This window comes from Canis lupus, chromosome 7 (genome assembly GCF_048164855.1).
Source record: "Canis lupus baileyi chromosome 7, mCanLup2.hap1, whole genome shotgun sequence".
NCBI classification, from domain to species: domain Eukaryota; kingdom Metazoa; phylum Chordata; class Mammalia; order Carnivora; family Canidae; genus Canis; species Canis lupus.
The window spans coordinates 28,804,100-28,820,897 of record NC_132844.1 but is presented as its reverse complement, the minus strand read 5'-3'; the positions used below and the strand labels follow the sequence as shown (position 1 = coordinate 28,820,897).

Sequence of the window (16,798 nt, the reverse complement as noted above, 5' to 3'; positions counted from 1 at the left end):
GAACTATTGCCTCCATCTGAAAAAAAAAAATCTTTATTCTTAGTAGTAAAGACAAGGACTTATAACCCCTCTTAAAAATACAGAATGATGCCCTAATTAATACAGCTTTGGAGATAACATTTGGCAATTTTTCTTAATTCTCCATATGCTCTGTGTACCTTTAAATAAAAACACCTGGATGTACCACACAGATTGTAGCAGAGTTATTTTTGGATCCTAAACTTATATTTCCATTAAACTTTTCCACACTTAAAGTCTCTACATAAATATTGAGACTTGATGAACTGTTACTTTGTATTTTTAACAGTCTTTTACCGTAAAAGATAAGTTTCACTGCCTTGCTAAGGAGATTTACATGTCTATGCATACAGTCAATCTTTAGATCTTGATATGAAGAATTTAAAGTTTGAATCATGCCTACATTTTTTCCATTCTCCAAATTTTTCCTAATTATGGCTATACTTAGGGAAGAAGAAAGTTTGGAATTTTAAACTACTTCTGGGAGCACACTGATTTTTCCAGTACTAAGACATAGGATATTCTATCTCACTCCTATTTAGCACAAGTCATCATATACATTTTCAAAAATATAGCATTTAGTCTGCTCAGGGAAGAAAAGTTAATTTAAATTACTAGTTCTACAAGGGTGGGGGATGGGGGCGACTGGGTGACGGGCACTGAGGGGGGCACTTGATGGGATGAGTACCAGGTGTTATGCTATATGTTGGCAAATTGAACTCCAATAAAAAATAAATAAATAAATAAATAAATAAATAAATAAATAAATAAATAACTAGTTCTAGGAATTATCTACATCTCCATAGTAAATGAAAAGCAACTTTTTGCAAATAATTATTTCTAAGAAATTGGCTGAATAGGTAAGAGACTTGAACTAGTTCAGACATTCCACCTAACTTGTTTTATGTCTTTGAAAAGAAAAGAAAAACCCAGCACATAATATCTTTTTTCATTCTTTAAAGTGGAGTAGATGCAAATATTAGGCCTATTTCAAGGGAAATGAGAGCAATTAACAAAAGAATATTTTGAAATAAGTATAAATCAAGACCAAAGGCTTATTACTGTAGATAAATGGTGAAAAGTTTATTAACATTTAACATTAAAATGATCACTTTTCTAGAAGTATTAAAAAATTACTCTTAAACATCAACTACTTGAGTTTCTAGAGATACAGAAAATTCTAATACAGTAAAAAAATAAAAATTACAAACTAAACTAGAACTTAAAGCCAAAAATATTCCCTGGTTCTCAAAAGTCTCCTAAATATTTCTGAAGAGTCCAAAGTGGCTTAATTGAAGAAAGCCAAATCCAATCAAGAATAATCCTGATCCACCTGGGCAGCTGTCCTATCCAGGAGGCTGTCCTATCCTACTTAGAGGGGTAGGACCTGCTCTCACTCCTTCCCAGAGATCCTTGTAGTACTGAAAGTTAGTTGATGGAGGAAAGCAAGAGATATCAACCTCTGGAACCTAGATCACTCTACTGTTTATATCACAATGGTCCAGTAACAACTAAATAGCATTCAACTATTGAAAGGTGCCACAGCCTTACTTCAAGGATTCAACATTTCCTTGATAGCTGCTATTGAAACTATGAAACCATGTTTCTTTTCCATAAACAACTTAAACTCTATTTAGAATTCATTACTGAGGTACTGAAGTGCTTATAGCTTGTTAAAGTGAAATCCCCATCATATACCTCTATAATACATCATAAAAATAGATTATGCTTAAAACCTGGTAGATTTAACATGAGAAAATTAAAAAACAAGAACAATATGAAAGTATCCATTCTAAACTGTTCAGTAATAGCTATTATAGTTATAATCTGCCATATATAATGAGATTATGATTGGGTTAAAGGAGTATCAGCCTTGGGAAGGTTTCTTTTTATACTGATTCTTTTTAAGCTTCTTTTCTTACTGCTATTTTACAGACTAAAAATCAAAAGCAACACTCTCATGCTGTTAGATGACAAAATTTGCCAAACTTTTGGCACATCTGCAGAAACTATGTTTCCATATGAGTAATTTCCATTTCTTTTTTTAATAAGTTGCCTATTTATTTATCCATTTACTTATTATAAGTAGGCTGGCTCTAGGCCCCAGCTTAAGGCTTGAACTCAAGACCCTGAGATCAAGAGTCTGCACTTATGCTTAAGCGACTGAGCCACAAAGGTGCTTCTTAATTATTTATTTTTAAAATAATCTCCATCTCCAACATGGGGCTTGAACTCATGACCCTGAGATCCGGAGTTAGAGTTAGATGCTATATTGACTGAGTCAGGTGCCCCAATAATTTCGATTTCTAATCATAATCTAATCATGATCTAATCACAGTATAGTTAAGATTGTTTCTGTATTGTATTTGGGATAATAAAAGCTTAGACCTCACAATTTAAGTAACAAACAGTCCTTTTTGGAATTTTGAAGGAAATATGTATACAAATAACTATAAATGTAGAAAAACAATTTTAGCATTTTGTTTTGGTTCATCTCAATATATCCTTTTATTCATTTTTCTAAGAATTTTCTGGAAAAAAAAACAAATAGAACATCTTATTGACCAACTCTGACAATTAGTCTTGTTGATAATCTTAGTAATTGTCAAAATCAAAACAGGTACCATTTATATAGCATATGAAATGTGTAAGTTGAGATATAAGAGCTTTAAATATATTATCTACTAAGTTCTAGGTCCATACATTTAATTGCCTACCAGACTTCCTTATTTCGAAGTCCTCTGGGGTGCCTGGGTAGTTCAGTCAGTTAAGCATCTGCCTTTGACTCAGGTCATCATCTCAGGGTCCTACAATCAAGCTGAGCCCCGCTTGGGGCTCCCTGCTCAGCAGGAGAGTCTGTTTCTCCCTGTCCCTTTGCCCCTCCCCCTTGCTCATGTGCACTCTCCCTAAATAAAATCTTAAAAAAAAAAAAAAACTCAACATGTCCTCAAAAGAACTTTCTATCTCCCTTACAAACATATTCCATTATTCTAAAACTCAGTGAATGATACCATCATCCATTTATCCATTTAGTCATCAACAAACCTGGGAGTTATAATAATATCAGTTCTAATTACTACCTAGGAACACCTACCTTGTGCCAAGAATTATGCAAGGTATATTACCTATATTAAATTTAATACCACTCTCCAAAAATTTGCAAATAGGTATTATCCTAAGAAATCTTATGGTAAAGAATCCTGTTTAATTTCAGTTAATTCAACTTTTCTTCAATTAATTTTAGCACTGAGGGCAGCCCGGGTGGCTCAGCGGTTTAGCGCCGCTTTTGGCCCAGGGTATGATCCTGGGGACCCCGGACCGAGTCCCACGTCAGGCTCCCTGCATGGAGCCTGCTTTTCCTTCTGCCTGTGTCTCTGCCTCTCTCTCTCTCTCTCTCTCTCTCTCTCTCTCTGGGTGTCTCTCAAGAATGGATGAATAAAATTAAAAAAAATAAAAAACTTTAGCACCGAATGCTGTTTTCACCATAACTTCTGGCAAACTAATTAATGGTACTAGTCAGATCAAACTCTGAAAATGTCTTTTTTTTAAAAAAACACAAACTGTTTTATTAGCTCATTCTTTTTGCCAAAAATCTATTAGTGATCTACTGGATAAAGATTAGTAGATGAAAGGAGGATAAGAGTTTAAAGTTCTTATCTGTAATCTAAATTTTACTTCTTCATAGCCTGATTCCTTAGAATGAGTCCAATTCCTTTCAGATCAATTTTACGAAAATTTACTTTATAAAATAATTTGCTTAAATAGTAGGAGAAATAAAGAACATACCAGTACTCTATGTTTTTTTGTGTGTGTGTGAATGAATGAATAGAATAATATTAAGTTACTCTTTCTATGAGGTAGCAAATAACATATTAATTCAGCACTAACTAGGCACTAAGCTTAAAAGCACAGGAAATACAGGAATAATTTATAAAATATGATCACTTTTCTCTAGATACTTATAATCTATTTGGGACTAAATAAAGAGTAAAATGTCAACAAGAGAGACCAAGAGAAGAAAGAAAGAAAAAAAAAAAAAAAAAAAAACCTAAGCTCAAAGATAGAGCAGATTGTGATGACCAAATATGGGGGATGGGAAGTAGGTGAAGTGGGTGAAGAGATTCAAAAGGCACAAATTAGGGGTACCTGGGTGGCTCAGTGGTTGGGCATCTGCCTTTGGCTCAGGTCATAATCTCAGAGTCCTGGGATTGAGCCCTGATCAGGCTCCCAGCTCAGGGGGGAATCTGCTTCTCCCTCTCCCTCTGTGTATGCTCTCTCCCTCTCTCTCAAATATATAAATAATTCTTTAAAAAAAAAAGTTGCTAAGAGAATGGATCTTAAAAGTTGTCACAAGAAAAAATTTTTGTGCCCATGTATGGCAACATATGTTAACTATTAACTAGACTTATTATGGTGATCATTTCACAATATACAAGTACCAGATCATTATGTTGTATACCTGAAACTAATATATGTCAATATACCTCAATAAAAAATAAATAAATAAGTAAAATAAAAACAGACCAAGAGTACTTTGATAGAACATTAGAAATACCAAAGTAGGAACATGATTAATTGCCAAAGGCATGGTAAAACAATATTTAACTAATAAGAGCTTATAAGAGAGAGAAAGATGATTCTTGGAAAATGCAGTATAAAATATAACAGGTAGAAATATTTCCAAAAAAATAACAAATCTGCTTTAGCTGTCCCTTATGTATACCTGCTTTAGCTGTCCCTTATATATACCTGCATTATTAATTTGGACATAATTTTTCTTTAAAAAAAAGTTTTACAGAATACAAATAACTTAAGTAACGTAGTAAGCTCAGCATTCTGCAAAAATACAAAAAGAATCATCCCTAGCTCCAAAAATCACCTCTATCTACAAATTAGCCACAATTCGATGTGCTGACATAACTGTATTGCACTACCAAATACTGGAAGTTCTGCAAAAATTAAAATGTTATGGGTATGTGGGAACAAGATAATCCAAACAAACTCAACATTCTTAAAAATCATTATTCGCAACATCTTGAAAAACCCACACAAAGTATCTATGCCAAAGAAAAAAAGAAATTCCATACAAGACCAATAAATGGATACTCCAGTATCATACCTTAGGAAAAAAAAATCTGGAAGAGTTATCCATTTAAGAATTTATTTTTGGATACCCAGTCAGATTTTAATGCCATATTCAAAATGAATAATAAGTACCTAAACATAGAAAAGTATCATATTGAGAAGGGGAAACTAAAAGATTCCCATGAAAAATTACTTTATTCACTCTTTTTCCTGCTTCCACTCTTGCTAGGACCTACACCTCACTTCCCTTACACACACCATACAGAATACATAATACATGTCCTACTCATAAAGGTCAAAGATTTAATGATTTCTTCAGAGTCTTCAAGCACAATAGATAACATCGAAGGAGTTACTGGGCAGGGTAGTCATGAACATTTTCTAAGATCATTGACTCAACAAGAACCCTGGCTGCAGGGCACAAGGGAGAACCCCTAAATACTTCTCTTTGATCCTGAATTACTGAGAAGATGTGTGCACCAGACCACCATCCTCAATAAAAATCCTAGGCCCCAAGCAAAGACAAAACTCACCCTTCCTTCCTTTCTCAGGCTCTCAGACACCTGAGATACTGGTATCTGTATTCTCTCTACCTTTAATAAACTGTTTCACCTCCTCTTGGCTCAAGTTTGATTTTTAACCTGCATGAAGTCAAGGACTCTCTTTGCTGTTCCTGTGGGAACCTCCCTCTGGAACCTTGGACCTAGCCAGCCCGCATCACTATCACAAAGACGTATTAAAAAGTATGAGATCAGGGGTGCCTGGGGTGGCTCAGTTGGATAAGCATCTGCCTTCAGCTCAGTCACAATCTCAAGGTCCTGGGATAGAACCGAGTTGGGTTCCCTGCTCAGCGGGAAGCCTGCTTCTCCCTCTCCCTCTGCCTCTCTTCCCCCTGCTTGTGCACTCTCACCCCCTGGATCGCTCTCTGCTGAATACATAATTAAAATCCTTTTTTAAAAAAGTTTAAAAAGTATGAGATCAAAAGATATACCTCTTTGCAAGTGTATTAAGCTTAGTACTTGTACTATTAACTCTTAACTTTTACTATGCTCCTAATTGCTATCACCAAATACACAAAGTAAATATAACAAGAGATATAATCCTCCTGTTGAATGTCTTAGAATACATGCTATTGCAGTAGGAAAGATTTAATAGACATTTGTCAATTTTGGCTTAAAATATAGTCTAACATGCTAATTAAGGTCTGAAAGAGCCATCATTATTCAAACACCATCACAGTTTTCTTTCCAATTAAATACAATGTCTAAATATATGCCACATAACACATTTTCAAACAGGTTCCTTTTTTTTTATAGTTATAGGAGAGGCCAGGAGAATTATTTCATTAAAGAATTTCAAAATCATCAGAAGTTTAATATACACATTAAAAATCAACATGACAGGAAACTACCTGTAGAGACCATATAGAAATGGTTTTAGGAACTACTTTTTCTGTTAGTAAAGCATTCCTTTACCTAAATTTCAAATACCATGGAAAAGTTGAAAAGGATAAGATGAACGTTGCCACCTACATTCAACATTTGTGAGCATTTTGCTTCAAATGCTATGCTACCTCCTGCCCCACCTGCCCCACTTCCTCCTCTTCCCTTTCCCTTTATCTATCAATTTATTTCTTTTTGACAAAGCACCATGTAATCAAAAACATTAACATGTCTAAAGATAAACAGATGACACTCAGTCAGATAAATACTATAAATATCCATTTATAAATTCAGTTCTACTTGCTACTGGGTGGGTTCAGACAGATCAGGTTTTATTCTAAATGAGATTTTTTTTATATTTTGGCTTTCAAATTTAAATTTAAAAATTGAAGATAAAGGATGGTGGGCTGTAGTTTAATCCCAATGTTACAGAGGAAATTGAAGCATACAAAGGGTAAATAATTTATTAAAGACTAAAACAAACAGCAAAACCAAATACATGAAAATAGGCAATCTACTCCAGAGCCCATACTTCTAAACACTGTTCCAGGAAGTCTCTAATCTAACAGGTAATCCTCATGATTTTTTTATCTAGAATAATTCCATCACCCCTAATTCTGATGCTGCCCTAATCTGAGACCCCATCCTCTCTCACTGAGTTTACTGCACTGTCCTGCTAAACAGGTTATTTGATTCTTCTATCAATTTAACTAATAGTAAAAGCTGAAGTTCTCTAGCCTACAAGAAACTACAGGTTCTATACTCTCACTGATTTTACATCAAAGACCTCACCTACTACTCTCCCCTCTCTCACACTGCCAGGACTCTGGCTTCTATGCTGCACATCCCCAGGCATGTCCCCCCTTATGGTCTTGACACTGGCTATTCCTCCTGCCTGGCATATGTTTCCTTTTGTATCTACATGACCGCCCCCTCATTCCTGCAATATATTTTTCTAATGGGGCCCTACATTGTCCACTTTATTTAAAATTGCAACTGCCCACCCTTGGCCCCGCACAAAGCAACTGGCTCGCCAAATCCCCCTTTCCTGCTCTAGTTTCTCTAACACTTACTACCCTTCAAATATTTTAGATAATTCACTCTTTTTTATTTCCCTACTTCTTCTGCTCTTAGATTTATATGTATACTAATATATCCTAAACCCTTAAAAAATTGCCTAGTGCATACTTCATGCTCAAAAAATAATACTGAGACTTCTATGTCAACTTGAATCCAAATATTTTGAACTACACCCTTCTACATCTCTTTCTTTTTTAAAAGATTTTATTTATTTATTCATGGGACACATAGAGAGAGGCAGAAACACAGGTGGAGGGAGAAGCAGCCTGATGTGGGACTCGTTCCCAGAACCCCAGCATCATGCCCTGAGCCAAAGGCAGAGCAGACACTCAACCACTGAGCCACCCAGGCTTCCTCTTCTACATCTCTTATAGTTGTTAGTATTTCTCAAGATCTCACAAGAAGTTAGAATTTCAAAAAAATATGCTTAAATTACATTTTAAAACAGCCAAGTGTTATACACTTATGCTTTTACTAAGATTCTTTATGTAGAAATATACTTTATAGACTTGAAGACATGTTCATGATGTCACTCTGGAAAGTCAGATAATGAAGAGCTTTTATAGTATGATCCCTTGTATAAGGAAAACAGTATGTATTCGCGTGTATTTACAGGTTTTCTGGTATTGTGACATTACGTATTTTTAAAGCATTTCTCCCTTTTGTGTGTTTGTATTTTCTCATTTTTTTCAATAATGAGTACGTATTGTTTACATGATAATAAATATACTTCTAACTCTTGCTCTATGAATAAAATATTTACTCACTGTTAATATAACTTTTATAACTGCAATATAGATATGTGCTATTAATGTAATTTAAGAGACCATTTACAGATATTCCTCTAATTATTTTCTTTATACAAGAGATGATGTGGCTAATTGTTTCATTTATACAGAGAGCAATGTGGCACAAGTGTGCTAAATATTACCACTACATCAATATATCTATGGGAAATCCATATATTCAATCTAACTTTGAGGTATTACATTTGAAATACTATTCAAATACTATTGAAATACTATTCCAATACTATTTCCAGTAGAAGTACTTTTAACAGGCTTTTTATATTTGTGGTATAAACTTATAAACATTTCTTTTTGATCTTCAAATTCAGAGTGATAAGTAGCATAAATACATTCAACTTGAATTTTGTTGTTGTTGCTGTTAAAAGTATTTTTTTTTGCTGTTAAAAGTATTAATATTTATTTCAATTGTTCCCTGCTTCAAAAGTATTTACAGTAATATAATTAATAAAGCTATGGATTTAGAAAAACTATATTCTATATTCTATATTTTATACATCTTTAAAGGTTACTACTATTTCACTTAAGGAAAATAAGCAAAAGAGCTACTTTAATGCCTACTCTTGATTGAGAAAATATATTCATTTTCATTAGAATTTGGAATCCTTGCTTTAACTTCTAAAATAGATATGTGTTATTAGCATATCAAAGAAAAGCTTAATTATTATTAATCTCTTTCTTTCCAAACAAAAAATAAGTTCACTTGTCTATAAAAGGAAACCTAAATATGTTTATAATACTTTTCTATGATCTTAAATCTAAAAGAAAATACTATATTTTAGTGTTTACATACATTTATACCTAAGTTCTTTTAAATGAAATTTGATTAAATTTTTCTAAACTTAAATACCATTCAATGATTTGCTTTAATTACTGCAAAAACTTTACAAAAAATTAAATACACAAAGGTATTTAAAATGCAAAGTTTACATACCTTGGCTTCCGAAATGCTAAACTGTATTGCTGGCAAGCCAGACCCACAGTGGGGGTATAAACAATAGGCATGAATTTCTCAAGGTCAGACATTAGCACGCTATAAAAGAGCTTTTCGTTTCTATCTTGGAGATCCATTAAGAGAAGATACCTGTGGAAATTGGACAAAATGAGACCTATATTCCAACAAGTCATGAAACAGCTGCTTGGAAATGTAAACATGTTGCAACAAAGTATTTTTTAGATCACAGAGAAAACATCTGATCAAAAAAGACTTTAGAAATATTCTTAAACATCTCAAAGAATGAAGAACCATATACCTGAGCAACTGTCATTTAAACATTAAAATCATTTTGCTGAAACAGCACAGTTTTATTTGATACCTGGAAAGACTTTATCTCTATTTTAAAATGAAAATACCAGTATAGATAGAATTTAAACATTAACTTAACTAAGTAAATAGACTTCATCCTATAAGTTTTAGTACTAAATAACCAAGGGAAATGACAAGTGGAAAATAAGAAATGTAAGCACCAATCCTAAAAATTACTAAGGTAGGGAAGTTCAAGAGAATTATTTGTATCAAATGGCCATTTCTTTCCAGAGGCATTGCTAATTCAGAGTTCTCTTTCTAAACATCAGCCTTATCATGTTACCTGTAACCTTCAATAATTCATAGAATAAAATCCAAACTGGTCAGTACAACTTAAAATAGTCTTGCAAAATTGTACTTAATCCTACCAGCATTTTTAGGCTGATTTCCATTCCCTGGAATAGTTGAAAATGCACAGAATTTGGAGTCAGATACAAGGATCCTAATGTTTAACAAACAGATGGGTTATACCAAACCCCTTTAACATTTGGGAAGATTGCTAAGCCAATGATCAATTCTCAGACCTCAGCTTATTTTACCTGTCAAAACATCTGACACAGGTGCCCTTCCTTAGAACTCAATATACTTTTTTTACTTCACTTCCAGGATATCTTATTTTTCTTGGTTTTCCTCCTGTCTCACTGGTCAGTTCATTCCTGGTTTTTTGTTGATTCATCCTCTTCTCTGAAAGCTCTCTAACACCCAAATATAACACATTAGGAAATAAGTTTGGCTTTATCTTCAACATAGTATCAAAATCTAAACACCTTCATTGCTAACATCCTGGGTCTAATTTCTTACTTGGATTAATGTGACAGTTCCCTAAATATTCTTCCAGTTTACACTCTATTCTCAACATTGCAGACACTTCTTGAAATATAAGTCAGATCACATTGATCTTCTGTTCAAAATCTTGAATGGCTCCCCATTTCACCCAGAATAACACCAAAGCCCTTTAGTGGCCTTCAAAACCATTCATAATCTGTCCTCTACCTAACTTCCCTCCCAACCTACCATTTTCCCCTAGCTCATTCTGCTCCAGACACAGGTCTCTGCTGATCCTAGAACATAGCAGCTGAAGAACATTGTTGCTCAGATTTTCTCATGGTTAATCACCTCACTGCCTTTGATTATTCACTCACAAATCACCTCCTCAATGAAGTCTATCCTGATTGATATAACAATATAATAACACAAACTGACTATACCCACCTTCAGCATTCTCAGCCGCTCCCCCTCTTTACTTTTTTTCATTAGCACCTGTCAATTTCTAGTATAGTTATTATGTTACTATTTAGTATTTAATAATTTTTAAAAATAATTAACCTAAGTTCCATGAGGGCAGAGACCATGGTCTATAATCCCAATATCTCAAAAAGCACCTGACACTCAGCTGATGCTCAATAAATATTTGAGGAATACTCTGTGGTAAAAACATGAATGTGACCAGCAGAGTATTCTGCTTGAGAATACTCAAGCAGATACCCCGCTGAGCAGGAAGCCCAATGCCAGGTTCCATCCCATGACCCTGAGACCGTAACCTGAGATGAAACTAAGGGTCAAATGAACTTATGGAACAAATGAAAGGGATTACAAAGGAGTTAAAGAAGCAGCGAACAGGGGATCCCTGGGTGGCTCAGCAGTTTGGCGCCTGCCTTTGGCCCAGGGCGCGGTCCTGGAGTCCCGGGATCGAGTCCCGCATGGGGGTCCCGGCGTGGGGCCTTCTCCCTCTGCCTGTGTCTCTGTCTCTCTCTCTTCTCTGTGTCTATCATGAATAAATAAATAAAATCTTTAAAAAAAAAAAGCAGCAGCAAACATACACAATAGGCAAAGAGGTCAGCTTCTTTCCCCAGCTGCCCCTGTCATATCTCACGGGTTCATGAAAAGTAGCCATGGCAGGGACGGAGGTTATCCATGGGCTTAGCAACATAGATGTCCACTGATCAAAGCCAACCTGGCTACAGACACTGCTGAGTACCCCATCTGCAAGCAGAAAAGACCAGTTCTGAACACCATTCATATGGCACCATTCCGGAGGTGATCAGCAAGCTACTTGGTGGCAGGTTGATTACAGTGGACTGGTTTCATCATGGAAAGGGTGGTGTTGGTTCGTACTGAAATAAATACTCTGGATACAGATTTTGCTTTTCTTGCACACAATACTTCTGCCAAAACTAAACCATGGATTTACAGATGCCTTAAATATCATTATGGTATTCCACACAATACTGATTTTAATCAAAGAACTCAATTCCAATGAGAATAAATGAAGTGTGGCAATGGGCCCATATTCATGGAATTCACCAGGTTAGCTGGCTTGATAGAATGATCTTCTGAAGACTCCATTACAGCACCAAGTAGATGCCAACACCTTCCAAAGCTGGGGCAAGGTCCTCCAGGATGCTACATATGCTTTGAATCAGAGTCCAATATATGGTGCTATTTCACCTATAGCCAGGATTCAAAGGCCAAAGAACCAAGGGATGGAAATGGAAGTGGCACCACTCACTAAGACCCTCAGTGACCCACTAGCAAAATTTCTGCTTCCTGTCACCATGAACTTATGCTCTACTGGCCTAGAAGTCTTAGTTTCAAAGGGAGGAATGTTTCTAGCAGAAACCAATAATTCCATTGAAGTGGAGTTAATACTACTGCTAGCCACTCTGGGCACCAAAAGCCTCTGAATCAAAAAGCAAGGAAAAGAGTTACTGCGCTAGATGGGGTGACTGATCCTGAATACCAAAGGGAAGTTGGACTTTTACTCCATTTTTTTTTTTTTTTTAGTTATTTATGATAGTCACAGAGAGAGAGAGAGAGAGAGAGAGAGAGAGAGGCAGAGACACAGGCAGAGGGAGAAGCAGGCACCATGCACCGCGAGCCCGACGTGGGATTTGATCCCGGATCTCCAGGATTGCGCCCTGGGCCAAAGGCAGGCGCCAAACCGCTGCCACCCAGGGATCCCCTTTTACTCCATTATTATAGTTATTATTATTATTATTAAAGATTTATTTACCTAAGAGAGAGTGTGCACATGTACGCAAGCAGGTGGATGGGCAAAGGGAGAGAATACTCAAGCAGATACCCCGCTGAGCAGGAAGCCCAATGCCAGGTTCCATCCCATGACCCTGAGACCATAACCTGAGATGAAACTAAGGGTCAGCTGCTCAAATGAATGAGCCACCCAGGTGCCCATCTACTCCATTATTATTATTATTAATCTTCAACTCCCCTGCAAAAAGGAATTCTGCCAACAGACTGCCTTTGGACTGGAACTGCAACTCCTCCCTTCCTTGGTTTCCTGCCTGCCAATCTGCCTACAGATTTAAGATTGATCAAGGCTCCATAATTATGTGAGCCAAAGAAATAAGGCGGAGGCAAGGTAAGATGGTGGAGTAGGGTCCCCATCTCACCTGGCCCCACCAACCTACCTAGATAACTTTCAAATCATCCTGAACACCTACAAATCCGACCTGAGACTTAAAGAGAGAACAGCCAGAATGCTACAAAGAGAAGGGTTTTCACTTCTAACAAGGTAGGAAGGTGGAAAAAAATAAAATAAAGAATCCAGCGGGGTTCTTTATCATCGCGAGAAGCCAGGCTAAGGCCCCAAGGAGAGCCTCCAGTACCGGAAGGCGTAGCCGCAGAGAAGTGAGAACTTTAAAAATCTGCACCAGATTCTTCCCAGACGGAAAGGCGCTTAGCAGGGAACTCGGGCAGGGTTGCAGGAGGAGCGGTGAGGCCTCCAGTCTCCTGGGGTCACTAACAGAGGAGGTGCGCCCGGGGGAGAGCATCCCATACCCCATGGGCTGAGCGCGGTAAAGGGCTGGAGCGCGCCCAGTGGGGCCTCGGGGAGAAGCCGGTGGGTCAGGCAGGGGCTCCGGAGGAGGAGGGGGCTGCATGGGCTCGGGAGCGCGATTCCAGTGCAGGCCCCAGATCCCAGGGCGCCGGGGACACAGCTGGGAAACCTGTGCTCCCCTGGGACAGGCGGAGGTGGGGAGGGCACAGGACAGCGAGGACACTCCTGCCGCTGGGCGCTCCCAAGCTGTGCAGGTCAGCGCCCCCACCCCGGGAGCATCCAGGCCAGTGCGGACTGGGAGACTGTGATAGTTACTGCGGGAGCTGACTCCAGGGCTGGGGAGCTGGCCGCCACCAGTGCTGTTGTTCTTCCTGGTGTCACCTTGTGCCTGGGAGGAGCAGGGCCACCAGGGGACAGAGGCCTCATGGGGTAAACAGTTCCCACTGAGCCGGCATCCGGTGGGGAGTGGGGCAGCTCCCCCAGGTGCAGGCACCTGAGAATCAGCACAGAAGCCCCTCCCCCAGGGGGATCCCTGGGTGGCTCAGAAATTTAGCACCTGCCTTTGGCCCAGGGCGCGATCCTGCAGTCCCAGGATCAAGTCCTGAGAGGGGCTCCCGACTGGAGCCTGCTTCTCCCTCTGCCTGTGTCTCTGCCTCTCTTCTCTCTCTGTCTCATAAATAAATAAATAAAATCTTAAAAAAAAAAAAAAAAAGAAGCTCCTCCCCCATAAGACCAGCTGGAAGGACAGAGGAAGAGCAAATTCTTCACCAAGCAGCAGTGAGCAGCACTGGAAAGCTCCAGGGGAGGTCGAGGGATTTACAGTATATAGAACTAGAGGGTACCCCTCCTTTTCTATTCCTTTTTCTGGTACAACTTGTTTTTTTTTTTTTTTTTTTTTTTTTACAACTTGTTTTTATATCAGACTATAAACTTCCAATTTTTTTTCTCTTTTCCCACCTTAACTATACTATTTTACCACCTCTTCATTTTTAAGTTTCTTCCTTTTCGACTTTCATATTTCTACAATTATAGGTCTTAGATATATTTTCCACTTCTAGATTCCCTTCAACATACTCAATTTTGTGATATATACATGATACGATTTTTTTGTTTTGTGTGATTTTTTTGCTTTGTGTGATTTTTTTTGTTTTCTCTGGCTCATTTTGTTCTACAATGGGGGAAGTTAATACCTTCTAACACATGACCAGTATGCACCCAGAACCAAGTGGTCACTGCTGGTTCACTCTGTGAGATTATATTCTCTCTTCATTCCCATTCACCCCCCTCTTTTATCTCATTTATGTTTTGGTGGTCAATAGTGGGGGTCTCTAAACTATTTCTGGTTTATGTAAATTTGGGACTGAGCATTTTCTAACATACAGAACTTAATATACTCAGAACCAAGAGGATCACCCTCTAGGACCCCTCAGGTAGACTACATTCTCCCTCCACTACAACTTCGTCACCACCACCATCTCCCAGTACCCCTCTTTTTTCTCTTTTCTTTTTTTGCCTCTTTACTTTTGCTTTTTTCTCTTTTTTCTCTTTTTTTTCTTCTTCTTTGGGATTCTTGGCCTTTTATTATTTGACTACTTTGTTTTAAAATTTGTTTTTCACTTTAGTGGTCCTTTTATTTTATTTCATTCTGATCTTTGTTTTCAATTTCTGGTCTCTGACCCTCACAGAATCATGTAGGGTAAAATTTACTTAGGTTGTGGTTGATAGTTCGCTCAGACAGCCACTCCGCACTGAGCAAAATGACTAGAAGGAAGAACTCTCCACAAAAGAAAGAAAGAGAAACAGTACTCTCTGCCACAGTTACAGAATTTGGATTACAATTTGATATCAGAAAGCCAATTCAGAAGCACAATTATAAAGCTACTGGTGCCTCTGGAAAAAAGCATAAAGGATTCAAGAGACTACATGACTGCAGAATTTAGATCTAATTAAGCCAAAATTAAAAATCAATTAAATGAGATGCAATCCAAACTGGAGATCCTAATGACGAGCATCAATGAGGTAGAAGAAAGAGTGAGTAACATAGAAGACAAGTTGATGGCAAGGAAGGAAGCTGAGGAAAAAAAAGAAAAACAAAAGACCATGAGGAAAGGTTAAGGGAAATAAATGATAGCTTCAGAAGGAAAAATCTACATATAATTGGGGTTCCAAAGAGCACTGAGAGGACCAGAGGGCCAGAAAGCATATTAGAACAAATCATAGCTGAGAACTTCCCTAACTTGGGGAGGGAAAACAGGCATTCAGAAGATAGAGAGGTCCCCCAAAACCAATAAAAACTGTTCAACACCTCAACATTTAATAGTGAAACTTGCAAATTCCAAAGATAAAGAGAAAATTCTTAAAGCAGCAAGAGACAAGCGATCCCTAACTTAAATGGGGAAAAATATTAGATTAACAGGAGACCTCTCCACAGAGACCTAGCAGGCCAAAAAGGGCTGGCAGGATATATTCACGGAACTAAATGAGAAGAACATGCAGCCAAGAATACTAGATCCAGCAAGGCTCTCATTCAGAATAGAGGGAGAGATAAGCATCCAAGATAGGCAGAAACCAAAAGAATATGTGAGCATCAAACCAGCTCTGCAAGAAATATTAAGAGGGACTCTGTAAAAGAAAGAGGAAGCCCAAAGAAATAATCCACAAAAACAGGGACTGAATAGGTATTATGATGACACTAAATTCTTATCTTTCAATAGTTACTCTGAACATGAACGGGCTAAATGATCCCATCAAAAGATGCAGGGTTTCAGACTGGATAAAAAAACAAGACCCATCTATCTATTTGCTGTCTACAAGAAACTCATTTGAGACCTAAGGACACCTACAGCCTGAAAATGAAAGGTTGGAAAACAATTTACCATTCAAATGGTCCTGAAAAAAAAGCTGGGGTAGCAATCTTCATATCACATAAATTAAAGTTTATCCCAAAGACTGTAGTAAGAGATGAAAAGGGATACTATATTATACTTAAAGGGTCTATCCAACAAGAAGACCTAACAATCATTTATGCCCCTAATGTGACATAAATATTCAATTACTAACCAAACTAAAGACATACTTAGATAATAATACACTAATAATAGGAGACTTCAACACGGTACTTTCTGCAAATGACAGATTTCTAAGCACAACATGACCAAAGAAACAAGAGCTTTAAACGATACACTGAACCAGATGGATTTCACAGATATATACAGAGCTTTGCATCTGAATCCAACTGAATACATATTCTTCTCAAGTGCATATG

The 16,798-nt window shown here is 37.4% G+C and overlaps 1 protein-coding gene across 6 annotated transcripts in view; it reads right to left on the bottom strand.

Moving 5' to 3' along the window:
- ME1 (malic enzyme 1) overlaps positions 1-16,798 on the bottom strand; it is a 205,756-nt gene that overhangs the window by 145,177 nt on the left and 43,781 nt on the right. For 5 of the 6 annotated variants that reach the window (XM_072832217.1, XM_072832216.1, XM_072832221.1 and 2 more), the window contains exon 3: positions 9,366-9,515. The exons of the other annotated variant lie outside the window; for it this stretch is intronic. In XM_072832217.1, coding sequence (XP_072688318.1) covers positions 9,366-9,515 — 150 coding nt within the window. The remainder of the gene's footprint in view (positions 1-9,365; positions 9,516-16,798) is intronic. 6 annotated transcript variants of the gene reach the window in all.